The sequence below is a fragment of the Octopus sinensis genome, unplaced genomic scaffold (genome assembly GCF_006345805.1).
Source record: "Octopus sinensis unplaced genomic scaffold, ASM634580v1 Contig10780, whole genome shotgun sequence".
Taxonomy (NCBI): domain Eukaryota; kingdom Metazoa; phylum Mollusca; class Cephalopoda; order Octopoda; family Octopodidae; genus Octopus; species Octopus sinensis.
In genome coordinates, this window is record NW_021832221.1 from 207813 (window position 1) to 221471 (window position 13659).

General features: G+C 35.6%; 2 protein-coding genes across 2 annotated transcripts; both read left to right on the forward strand.

Moving 5' to 3' along the window:
• The first annotated feature begins 5884 nt into the window (after positions 1 to 5884).
• Positions 5885 to 7037, forward strand: LOC115228507 (choline/ethanolamine kinase-like). Its single transcript, XM_029799080.1, has 3 exons — positions 5885 to 6286; positions 6330 to 6517; positions 6560 to 7037. Exons 1-3 carry the CDS (start codon positions 5885 to 5887, stop codon positions 7035 to 7037), a joined length of 1068 nt encoding a protein of 355 aa, XP_029654940.1.
• A 1739-nt stretch (positions 7038 to 8776) lies between these two features.
• On the forward strand, positions 8777 to 11353 carry LOC115228508 (regulator of telomere elongation helicase 1-like). The gene is given in 6 exon segments (XM_029799081.1): positions 8777 to 8938; positions 9499 to 9796; positions 10156 to 10344; positions 10580 to 10803; positions 10921 to 11038; positions 11070 to 11353. Coding segments are annotated over 6 exon segments (1275 nt in total).
• Positions 11354 to 13659: the final 2306 nt, after the last annotated feature.

A 13659-nucleotide genomic window follows, 5' to 3' on the forward strand; every position in this document is an offset into this window, starting at 1 on the left:
TCTCCGTCAGATTCTACAATCGGAAAATAGGACAAAATTCAAAAATACCAAAATCCGAGTTCTCTGCGAAAATTCACAATTCAACAAATCCACAGCAGAACTAGTAATCTTAGATCACAGACTATTTTAAAAAATAAAAACATTTTGCAGAGAATAGTTGACCGCTTTTATCAAACGATTATGAAATGATTATCAAAGTTGAAGTTTCCTAATGAAAATAAATGGGTTTCGATTTTTGAATATTTAGTCTATTAGTACAGCAATGCACTAATTTTCAAGTGAGACCCCATTTAAACGATATTTAAAAATATTGAGAACAAATCTGTTACCGGTGATCGAATGCGTAGAAGATGCCATATTTTAAATAATTGTAACAATCGTAAGAAGACACATACTTTAATTTTAAAATAGATCCGATTGACGGTGATGATTAATACTACAAGTAGATTAATTGAAAATAGGTTTACACTGTAGTAAATAAAATTATGCCTTACAAATAAAAATTGCTGAATTCTTCATTTTGTTTCGAAGAAGAGTTAATGGTTAAAAAATTTGTAAATTAAATTATTTTAAATAACTTTGCTCATTGAAGTGCAAAGGTAAAAATATTTCTAGAAATTTTTAATTTCAATCACTGGCTGTTTTACGCAATAATTGTCTCTTAATCCTGCGAGTCGGTACTTAATAACTAGCTTATTCCGTTTTATTCCTTTTAATTTCAATTATTTACAAAATTAAGCAATTGTGAAAAAATACCACGATCAAAAGATAAACTAAAGTAAAGCAAATAACTGAACCTAGTAAAATACGTCGTTTTATTAAATTAGTAAAATTAATGACAATTTCACTTAGTAAAATCTCAAAGATTGGAAGAATCATAAAGAGTTTCAGCCTGATTTCTTAGAATTTCCGCAGCCTTGTATAAAAATACACAAAAACTTTTTCAGGACTGAAATCTCGTGTTGGCATTCCCAACATATCGAACCCGACCATAAATTTTTTGACACTTGCAGATCGAATCAACGGCGGGAAGTAATGTGCATGGAGAGAAGAAAACCTTAAGTAGTCCTCTCCTTCAGAATCGTCACAAAAAGGAGCCCCTGAAAAAATAGTTTAGAACCTTCTACCATGCCAGCCCATAGAATAAGGGAAATCACATTTGAACAAATTATCATATTTAATCATCATCGTCCTTATGATTTGAGCCAAACCTGCCGTCTCTTGGTCTGTGAGGTCGTGCAGATGCGAGACCATTCGTTTAGGGAGAAGGATCAGTTCGAAAGGCCACGAAGCCCAAAACGGTACTATATAACACCATGTGTCGTTTTGTAGAACAATTCGTTCCTTTCCAATATAGAAAATCCTTTACTTTTTGTTCAAGTTCTAATTCGAGGTATTTTACCAACATTGGAACTCCGTGCTTTTTCCAGTATTTCTTTTGGGAAACTGTTTCTTTTAGTGGAACGTTTGGCATGAAATTAGTGCACCAGATCTGGCAGTGCGGATGAGGGTTAGAACAGCCCATGACCTGTCCTTTATTTTCAAAAATCGGAAAAATAAACGACTGAATCTACCTGAATCCATTTATATTTTTTTGACTTTTCCAAGCTTATTTCTTTCCATTTTAATATGATTTCTTCCACTTCTCGAACTTCCATTCTCGAGAAGGTAACAGCTGTGTTAGGATGAAAGCACATTACATCACAACACCCACTCACCTCCTCCTGAAGTAACAAATCGTCTTGATTAGAAATGGAATTTTTATCTAAAAAATTACTGTCTTTTTTACCTGGTTCGTAATCAATTAGTGCGGGGAAATCGTTTGAGAATACAAACACGCCTTCGTAAAAAGGGTTTTTCTAAAATAAGAAAATAATAAAATAAACAATATTAGTCGCTCTTATCCCACCTGGTTTTAGTGGATTGTTGAGAATCTCGTCAACTAATTTCTTATCTGTAATTTCTTGTTGACCAGTCCATGGTCTGTTTATTCTATTGGTGTTAACTAGCACCCATTCTTCTGTCAGGGGATTGTAACGTCTACGTGGGTAGTCTAAAAAAATTAGCTATGCATGTGACACCCATATGCTTATTTAAAATTTAAAAGTTATTTAGTTTTATTTTTGTTGGGGTTGTTTTTGAAAATGATTAAATTTATTAACAAAAATGCTAAATATCATTGTAAAAAAACAAATATAAAGAAATGAAATCTAAAATGAACATGTAATTTTTATTTGCTGTCAATCAATTATATTAAAATACGTGCATTATAAATAAGCACCAAACAGATTCACGTACATTGCTCATCTAAAGAACTGAGTAAAACTTCTTGAAGTATAATTTTCAGATACTCACTATTCCCAATATTTTGGGTTTCGGATCGCATACAATTACTTTTTGACCACCAAAATTTATTTCTGCAAACAGCTATGATTTTTTTGAAAATATGACTTTACCGCATTTTCTTCTTTAAGGGCCAGCTTCATCTTTTTTCAATATCTTGGATAACGACCAGTAATAGTTTGATAATTTCCTAACCTTATTCCCTAAATATTTTGAGAATATATCGAAGTGTGGTTCCTACATAACTTTTTAGTTTTGGATTCTTTTTTATTAAAAAAGTTTAAATAATAAAAATTATTTTGTCATCATGGCTGCCTTCGTTTAGACAATTTTTTCTTCAATTCTTTTACTGAGAGTTGTTCAGCCTCTTTAAAATCCTGAGAAAAATGATTTAATTTAATGCACCGCCAAATAACGGAATCCACAACAGTTGTCCATCAGCCGATTATGAGGACAAAACATTGGTTGGCACATTTTATATAAAAAATAATTCGGATCTAAATTCTCTCCTTCGTTTCGTCTATTTTTAAACTTTTTAAGTTTCATTTTCGCCAATGCTAGTGTCGTCATTATGTTTGGATTTTCTGTCGATTTATAAAAATTGCCAGTATTTATTGGTTTCTGAAAATTCCAAATTTCCAATATACCAACCTGGCCGCGTTTCTCACATTTTCTATTGGAACTATAATATAACGGAAAATATGAATACATACTTGTTCTGCATTAAACTATAACGCCAATTAAATAATATATAATAACAATTGATTTTTTGTCATTTTATGACGGACTCTAGATTGCAATTTACGACAGTGGATAATTACTGCCAAATCACTCCAAAATAAAATGAGAATAATAAAAATACACAAATAGGTTAAAAATAATGTTTTATGTTAAAAAGTAGGAAAAAAATAGAAAGGGATACTTTTTTAATATTGGTAGATCTATTAAAGATAAGAGTACATAATTATTACTCTCAGAAAGATACTGATGACGATATGCTCTTCTGAAAGTTATAATTTATTTCTAATAAAATTTTAACACTCTTAGTTGTTTGTAGATTGAATTTTTAAAATTTTTGATTAGCTGTATTTTGAACCAAATATACAGAATTGATATTGCTCCTTCTAATGAAATATTTAATCCGTTTTTCGTGACAAAAACGACAAAAAACCATTTATGTTTCTTTTCCTAAATTTTGATCTTGTCTGAAATCAATGCAGAAATTTTTATTATTCTCATTTTGAATATAATCAATTCAAATAACAAGTAAAATAGAGAAGTTAACTAATTTAGATGAGTCGCCGAGCGGATGGACAGGCAATTCCCACGTAATATCGCGAACGATATCCGCTGAAAAAGCCAGCTCGTTTCACGACTGTCGTGACTCCTCCTCGAGATGATTAAACCAATCTCTGAGAGGAGTTTAAGGGCTTTGGGTCCAATTATCCCACTGGTCTCGAAAGCCAGGGGAATAAAGCAGCAGGTATCTGTCAAAGAGGCATATTTTGCAGTTTTCTTAGATTCGGCAAGGGCAGATGCAGACCCAGGACGAGAAGCGGAGTCAACCAACGATGATTTATAAAATGAGTCTACGCAGGTAACATCCCACACGAGTGCCATTCCCTTCCTGAACGGGAATAAGGTCGACCCGTCAGGGCGTTTTCCATCTCCTCGGTCTAGTCCTATCGGTTCCAACATCGAGGGAAATCCAGCGGCGTTAAGCGCGCGCTTCACAACGTCATTCAATGAGGCGTGCCTGGGGATCCTGCCGGCACTGAGGCGACAAGAGAGAGGGTGTAAACCTCTCCTGTCAATGAGTTGTCCACATCTGCAATGGTGCGGCTGGCAAATCTCCATGACAAGCCGTAAACAGATTCCGATGCGAACAGATTCGTCGTCCAGGAACATTCCAGCAGAGGAAATCGGCAAAGCGACAAGCCAATCGGCCGAGTGGGGTTGACAGGCACAATTAATGCTTGCCAACTGAAATTGGTCAGCACGTAAACTCTCATTTTTAAGACTTTTTATAATCAAACGAAGACATCAAGTACTGTGCTTTTTCTGTACTTTTTTGTACTCGGGTCAAGAAAATTATTTACCAAAGAAAAATTTTAATTTAATTTTGCAATTTTAGCAGAGAGATCGACTGTATATAATTTCATAAGAGCACTGGTCTGGATAAATAATATCCGACACATTGTCCAGGTTTTAGGATGGTTGGATCTCTCATATTATATAATTTCGGGTTCATTTCAAATAAAAATTTTTTATCCAGAGAGCTTCAAAGGAATCTTCAAAGTGGGAGGGCAATTGTTTCGGGGAAACGTTGTTTCAATACTCTAGAATAGGATGTGCGAAAGTTTTCGTGTCCCAAGACCCATTAATAAATAATAGCCGGACCCAAAAACTGCAAGAATCAAAAATAATGTTTTAAATTTTAATTGAGTACTTATGTGCTTAAAATGCTGGATTTGGATTGTTAGCTTTTGAAATTTTTTATAAAAATACGTAAAACTATGATATTTTGCATTATTTTTAAGTGGTCACTTTTTTTCTGAATTAAGTGTAGATTTTTTTAATGAATTTATTATTACACATGAACAGAAAAAGTAACTCAAAGAATAGTCGAGAGCCTGAGGGTCAGCTCAACTACGCCACATTGCGTATTTAATGGCAGTTTCCGCATAGCACGGCGACCGAGATTTGCGAAAGAGCCAGTTCGTATCCTTTCACATAGATTAAGAAGCAAAATATTATGTAGCGTGCAGTTTTGCAAAATTGGATGTTCAATTGTATTTTTCCAAATTCAACTGTTTCCTTGTGTTTTTAAATTATATTATCAAAATATCATCAACATAAACATCAATAGTTAGATTTGGAATTGTTCTGAAGCAATAAATACATCAATCAAATGAGGTTAAAAAGTGAGATTCATATCAGTCTCATGCCTTTTAAAATCCTTGAATCCTGGGAAATATTTTTAAATGTTTTAATAGTTGTCTGATATCAGAAAAAACATTCAAAATACACAGAAAAGCTACATCTTGAAGAAATTAAGAATCTAACAAAACACAATTTGTTGGTTTTTCGTAAATTTCAATGATTTTGTTATTAATTAAAAATTTATTTTGTTTTGTGGCATTTCATCAAAATTGTTGATTTGCGCAGAATCGGACCCTCCTAGCTGTTCAATAAAATTTGAAATAAAAATATGAAAAAATAATACATACCTGTCAGATCTCATGCGGTTAACTATTTCTGTCCGCAGTGCCTAAAGAAACTAAAAACCGAATAGGAAAACTCAAAATTTTGAACAACTTTCAACTAAATGATCAAGAAAACAGTAAAGATTTTTATATTTATAAAAAAGACCTCACCCGCGACTCAATTCAATGTCATCAAACCTACGTTTATTTATTAAATGTGTTTTGATTTTATCTATTAGTTAAATAAAGCTTATTTTGTTTAAATTCTTGTCATTTTAATAAAACGAAAATGATACATTTTTGCAATTAGCGTGTTCTCTTGTTCTTTCCTCACAATGTCGAAACCACACACGTTGACTGACGAAGAAATCGTCCCAACGATAGCCAAATACAACAACACATTCGAACTGGTCCCCACAAATCAGAAAGAACTCACCGTCCAATACCAGCACTACATTCTCGAAAAATGTATTGAATACATTGGCAACCAATGGAAGGGGCTTAGTGTTCCTCAAGTCACAATTAAGCGAATCACTTCAGGGACAAGCAACATAATTTTCACTGTCACGCTAAATTCCCAGCCAAATGATAACTCTCCAAAAACAGTGCTTGTCCGCATCTACGGAAGATTTTTGTCCGCTTCCTTCAGGAACCAACTCAAAGACGCCGTTGTTTTTGCAATTCTCTCTGAGAGGTCCCTTGGACCTAAACTTTATGGGATTTTTGAGTGTGGGCGAGTCGAAGAGTACATTTCTGTTTATTTCTTGTTATATTTGTCAGTCTCAAGGACTTTCGCCTCTGGATATCCGTTCTTCCAGGATCTATCCCCTTGTAGCCTCACGAATGGCACAAATTCATAATCTAAATGTCCCAATTTCCAAATCTCCGAGGTTCCTGTTTGAAACAATGAGGGCTTGGCTTGAGGAAGCAGAAAAAGTCGCCAAAGATTTTGAAGGAATAGGAGATCAACTCGATTGGCTCCAGTTTGTATTTCTGTTATGACATTCCAGACTAATCTTGGCAGATAATCAGTCTCCAGTCTGTTTTTGTCACAACGATTTGCAGGCGGGGAATATTTTGTTGAGGAGCAGTGAGGCCTCGTTGTCTCCAGACGACCTTTTAGTGATTGATTACGAATACTGCAGTTATAACTACAGGGATTATGATTTGGCCAATTTTTTTTGCGAATTGTCATTTGAGTACTCAAATGATTACGAAGATGGGTTTTTCTATTTTCCCGATCGTGTCCCTACGCTTAGAGAGAAGGTTGTGTTTGTTCTGACTGTCCAGGAAGATTTTATTAGAGCCTACATTGATAATTGGAATTTTTTCAGCGACAATTTGATCTCAATGGAGGATATTAAATCGGCCATGAAAAGTGTGGAGGTGTTTGAGTTAGCTTCACATATTTTCTGGACTTTGTGGAGTATTCGGCAGTCACAGAGTTCGTCTATTGGATTTGGATATGCGGTTTTGTTTTCTGGTTGATTCGTAGGCTTATGCTCGCGTTAGATTAAAATTATATCAAAATTTAAAAAAATCTATTTTTGATTAATACATTATTCTATTTACATTATCCATAAACTTTGCTTGCTTGTTTTTGAATTAAGTTCGTATAAATTTTTAATGCATTTTTGAGGTTGAAAAAATTGTTCAAAATTTTTATTATTCACAAAATACTTTCTCTCTCTTTTTTCGACTTTTCCGTTTGAATAAAAAAATTCATTCATTCACAAAATACATCAACAGCAGAATTTTTTATTTTAGGATTTCTAGCGTTCTAATGGTCACTTTAGCGCGAATCTCTGAAAAAAGCTGGCATAACCCGCGTGAGAAAACTGACGCGGAGAATAATCCGTGGGGATTCCTTCGTGTTAAAAAACACTAAAAATATATTTACTGGGCACGTGCCCGAGGTCCCATAATTGTCGACTCCTTATTTTTATGAAAGTCTCATAGATTAGGCGAAAACATGAAACAAGTCTTAAGTATGCGATTCGGAAATTTAAAAATTAAAGACGATATTTTCTTATTGATCAAGTTCCATGAAGTTCATCACTTAATAAATCAGCTCTTTTTTCGGCAAGATTTTTTTAACATCGGCTTTTTCCACTGATTGATCTCCCCTCAAATCGGGAGATATGGATATTGAGATTACTCTCATTCATGCAAATTGCGTTTCGGAAATATTTTGAGGCAATTGAAGAGATCAATGCAGGCCTTCCTTGACTGTTTTGTAGACTTTTCCAAACTTAATTTGGTCAACCGAGACAGTTCTATATTATTTAAGGTTTAAAGTAAGTCTTACCAAAAACAAACTGGAACAATAAAATTATTTAAATAACCATTTCATGATTATTTAACACCGATGAGGCCAACTTCCGAATTCTAGCAATTACGGTGTTGCATAGAGATGGAGTGATTATATTTAATCAGAGTTAATCATACTTTTTTTTCTAACTTTCTAACTCCGCATTTGTCAAAACTTTTTGTTTCACATCATCCAAATTATTTTTCATGTTTGTTGTCGTTTTATATCGGCTTTAAATACTGACCAAATATTCTCAATTGAGTTGAGAATAGGACTATAAGAATCCAATCTTAAGATTTTATTTCCGACGAATTCCTTATCTGCTGACAATTTCCGGAATACTCAAACAAGATGGATCATTATCTACTACTAGAACTACTGGGAAATTGTAAGTTTCCATGGCTTTTCTTAAACAAATTTTCATCCATCCATGGGCAGATTCCTTATTAAAAGATTCACTTTTCAATTCATAATGCAACAATCCAAAAGACCAGATACAGCCAATAAAATGTACATTGACACCTCGCAAACTTGTTGCAAAGACATTTGGACTCAAATGGTTTCTTTTGACACATTTGAAATTAAATTAGAATTTAAAATAATTCTCAAAATCGCAATTTTTTTTGCTTTTGATCCCCGTCACTGATCAGCTTCATCCTTTTTTTTCACCCAACGATAAATAGTAGTTTTCGAAACGTCGAGAAATTTTGAAAGCTCCCTCTAGTCACCATCTCTCTCATAGGCTGATAATAAGATTTTTTAATTGCAGTCTCAGACTTTTTATTTGTGCAGGCATACGAATGAATGAGACTTCCCGAACTACTAATACGTCGTAGGTGTTGAAATATTAAAATAAATTAAATTATTTGTAAATTAACATAAACAAAAAATAATTGAAGACGTGGTGCACACGTGAATGGCGCAAATCACAATTAACGGAATTGGAATATCATTTCCCTTCGTCCCCTATCCCAGTCAAATGACCTACATGTCCGGGATCATCGACTGCCTAACAAACGTACCCCATTCCTTCATTCCCAGAAAACCAATGGGCTATTGGAGAGTCCTACTGGGACTGGTAAGACTCTCTCCCTCCTCTGTGCCACTCTCTCATGGCTTCAACACACCAAACATACCCAGGAGGACTCAGCAGTCCCCAAAATTATATATTGCTCCAGAACTCACTCCCAACTCGCACATGTCATCAGCGAATTTTCTAGAACTCTCTTTTCCTCCACGTTTTCCTGTCTCACTACTGTAAAGAGTGAAGACCGCAGTCCTGGGATCACGGGACCAACTCTGCATTCACCCAGTCGTCAAAAAAGAGTCGGGAAACACGGCAAAAGTCAATTTATGCAGACTTAAAGTCAAATCTCGGGCCTGTCATTTCCACAATCGAGTGGAGGGTGTGTTCCCTTTGATTTATGATTAGTTTGCAAGACACAGGTTGACAGAACAGTGGCTATGGACATTGAAGACCTTGTCAAAAAGGGGACAGAACTCTCGTTTGTGGATTTCATATATTTTAGTTGCTGTCCATATTATTTGTCCAGAGAAATGAAAGAGGAGGCCGACCTTCTGTTCCTTCCATACAATTACTTGATTGATCCTCGGGTTTGTCGGTTTTGGTAAGTTTAGTTGAGAGCCCGACATGGGATTGATATAAAAGGCAATGTCCTCATTTTTGACGAGGCTCATAACTTGGTTGGCCGAGTGTCTTTATTTTAGGAACGGGTTTGTGAGGAGAGTCTATCCTTTGATCTCTCGTCCACAATTCTGAGTGGAGCCATAATAGAATTGACCACGTTTATGGAATGGATGGAGAGAATCCACACTCAAAATGTGGACCCCGACCAACCAGTTGACCAGAAATTGGGTTTTCCTGTCTTTTCTAACCACCCAGCGGCCACCGCAGACCAAGTGATGCAACTAAAGAGTAATATTTATCCAAATGATTGATTAGTGAGGCTGATGAGGTTGGAACAAGTCATTCAGTCACACCAACTAACCACGGAGAACTCAAAAATAGTGCGGAATGGAAGGTTGGAGTGTTTGTGAGAATTCAGTTATATTTATGAGTTGTACGGACGGGCTCAGTTTGTCAAGTCAAATGCCAAGGAAATTGTGTCTCTGATCGATGACAAGTTGGTACAGCCAATGTCCAGCACTTGTTTGAATTTATCCTGATTTGTAGCCACCATGAATGTCAAAAGTAAGGGATATTCCCTTTCGTATTTCTCGGACACACTCAAAGTGGATTAATCTCTCTAAATTAGATTCTGTTTGACGAATCAGCCTCTCTTCAGTCGAGTAATTTTTACCGTCTGTTGATCCACTCTGAGTATTTGATTGTGTTTGTTGTCAGTTCAAAGGGGACTGCCCCCACGCTCTCCTACTGGTGTTTCACTGCCCACTGCAGTATGAGGGAGTTGTTCAGTCACAAAGTCCACTCTGTTTTGCTCACCAGTGGCACACTCGACCCACGTGATTTATTTTCTCGGCAATTGAATAGGTTTTGTGACTAATTTATAGTGAAAGTGAGTTTCCAGTCCAACTGCAGACTTGTCATGTAGTTGATAGTTCTAATTTTACTGTTTCTGTGCTGAGTAAAGGCTGTGATGGGGTCGAGTTGATCTCCTCCTATGGAAATAGATCAAACGAGACTTATATTCAGTCACTGGGCAATACTATTGGTTCTCTTACTGCTGTATAAAACTAGTTAATCTCATCAAAGTAATTCCTGCCGGCGTTTTGGTTTTCTTTCCGTCTTATTCTCTCATGGACAACTGCCTGACTCAGTGGAAGGTAGGAAATGTGTTATTCTCTCAGAACACCACTGTCTATGATTTGATGAATAGGTCTAAGCCTCTTTTTGTCGAGCCGAGATTGATCGAGAAGCGGGAAAGTGGTATAGAAGCCAAGGAAAACGTGAAATTGTCAACTGTATGGAATTGTACTGAGATGTAGATGATGAGGGAGTATTACGACAAAGTGAGGAGAGGGGGGCTATTTTCATGGCAGTTTGTAGAGGGAAGGTGTGGAGTGTCCCTTCTATTTTAGGTCAGTGAAGGACTGGACTTTCTGGACGATTATGGCCGAGCAGTGATTCTGATTGGATTGCCCTACGCCTCCTACAGAGACGTGCGGGTTGAGACAAAAATGGGGTTTATGGACGACAATGTATTGTTTGTGGCATTCAGAGTAGTTCGGGAATGGACAAGGGAGGGTGTGGTATAACAGGGAGGCCATAAGGGCAGTCAACCAGTCAATTGGGCGGATCATTCGACATAAGAATGACCATGGGGCTATTATTCTGCTGGATAAGCGGTATTCCAGTTTCTCTCTTATTTATAGATTTGCTAACACTCAAATGCAGACCAAACTCCCTCCGTGGCTCAGACCGGCAGTCAGGGAGTTTGACGCTTTCGGGGCTCTGCTTAGACATATGAGTGTGTTTTTCAGACAGTTCAAACTCACTGTTGGATTACTGTAATTAGTGTCCCTAGAATAGTCAGCCTGCTGTTCCAATCGGGAGCCAGTTTGATGCTCCTATAGAGGACACACAATCTGACAATAAACGACCTCGTTATGTAATCAAGGTACATGAACTTGTATATTCAGGGGAGGGACACTGGTGAAGTCACGTCCGTGTATTTCAATAATGCTAAAGAGTTGTTGGAGGTGTTCTATTTGATGTTTATGTAAGGATACGGGCACTGATTGCATGAATTGTCATTACAAAAAGCTTTCGTATCCTTTGAGAGGGGTCTGTGGGCATGTTCTGTGTCTTAACTGCTGGAGAAGGACTGAGAAAGATTCTCGTCTTGTTTGTCCTCTTTGTTTAACTAAAATGGCTCGCACAGAATTGGTTGTCCTCGCCGCCAAACGAAATATTTGACTTTTATAAATGTGTTGTGGATGTCCTAGATATGTTGTGTGGATGATTTTGGTCTGCTGTGTGGGCATAGTCAAGGAAAGTGATAGGGGTATCCTCACAGGGATATTAATGTAGACAATTGGTCGAATTGGGGTTTGCCACTGAATATAAATTTCGCCCATGATGACAGTATATGAATGATTTAGGGAGTACTCCTATGCTATGTTATTTTTTCTTTTGACTTATCTTTTCAAAGACATGCTCAATAGTTTGACAATTAAGTCATTTTTACAAACTAGACAAACATTCCGTGTTCGTCATATGCCGAGTTTTGCTCCACAATTTCGAGAGAAAGCAATAAACCACTAACATCTATCAAATTCAAGTATTCGTCTTGAGTTTGTCCGTGTCAAAGTTACAAATGTAGTTCCCGAGAGTTTGATTTAGGATGTCGGCAACCAAACTAGGATGTAGATAGTTTGTATATTTTATCGGCAAATCAATAAACCTTTATGGAATTATATTTTCTGAAGAATGGTCGATGAATTAATAAGTGACGGAATACACTTGTGTTTTCTAAAGGTCTATTTTTGGAGCACAGTCTTTGACTTTTAACAAATGATTTGATTTATTGAATAAGACTTCAACTTGGCTAATTAAATTACGTACATGCAGGTTGACCTTTCACAAAAAAGAAACCTAACAGTAGGAACAGTATTCTCATCAGATACTGTTAAAAGTATTATAGTTTTTACATTCACTTTTGTTAAAAATTCTCAGAACCTGATGAAAATTCCATGTGTGATGACAAGGACGTCGCACTGGTGCATCAGCATAACTCGTTACGCATTTTTGCATCAGAATATATTGATGAAATGACCGAAAAACAACTGAATCAGTTCAAACATTAATTAAATTCCAGTGAAATATACTTTTTTGGTTGGGTTATAGTTTTATATTTTTTGTGTTGAATTTAGGAAAGACCAAGCCACCTCCTCAATTCCATAATCAAGTTTTAAAAATGGCATCGGAATTTCATAACGATTTTTGAAAAGTTTTTGCTTACTCTAGCGGCCATTCCTGAGTAAAAAGTGCTTTCACCCAAAAAAACTAAGCTGGAGTAGAAATCCTTTCGGATACTAGTCATCCAAATAATACAAAATTATCGAGACTATACACCTAATTAGACAATCAAACTTAAATGAATGATTAAAAACGTGTTTAAAAAAATTTTGAAATATATTTGTAGTTATTTATTGGTTCGTATTTTCTTTTACAATATATCGAGGAAAATGGCAATTGGTGATGTTCACAATCTCGAAAAATTGCATTTGCTATAAATCGACTTTTTTTTAATTTATTTCAATTTTTAAGCTTTCCACAAACATTTAAAATTTTTTTCCATTGACATTACTAAATTTTCTGGGTACCAATTTGATACTCATATTCGAAATAATTTGATGTTTAAATATTTACTCAAAGATGTCTAGCACCGTCTGGCCATTTTATTTTTATTGCAATTGATTGGCAATAAATATACAATCATATACAAGAAAATGAGAATTTGTGTGAATCTTTGTTTAAAAGTGCGCAAGCTAAGGATGCCGTTTGCCTGTATTTGTATTTAATACAGTATGATCTCTATTTGGGGGACATGTTTAAAAAATAGCCCAATAACAGAGGCTTCCCCAAAAATTGAGGTTCGGCATTTTCTTTAAATTTATCCGCAGTTTAAAATTTTAAATTTTACATACAACGTGGGGATTTATATTTTCCTATTAATAATGGTTTCAATTTTTCGCTACAAGCACTGACCGACAAAAAATAGCGATTTTTTTACTCCTTTTAATTTCAAAACAATTTTCATCTGAAGTTACAAATTATTTTGATATTATTTTTTTAATGTACAATCCCGTTTTATC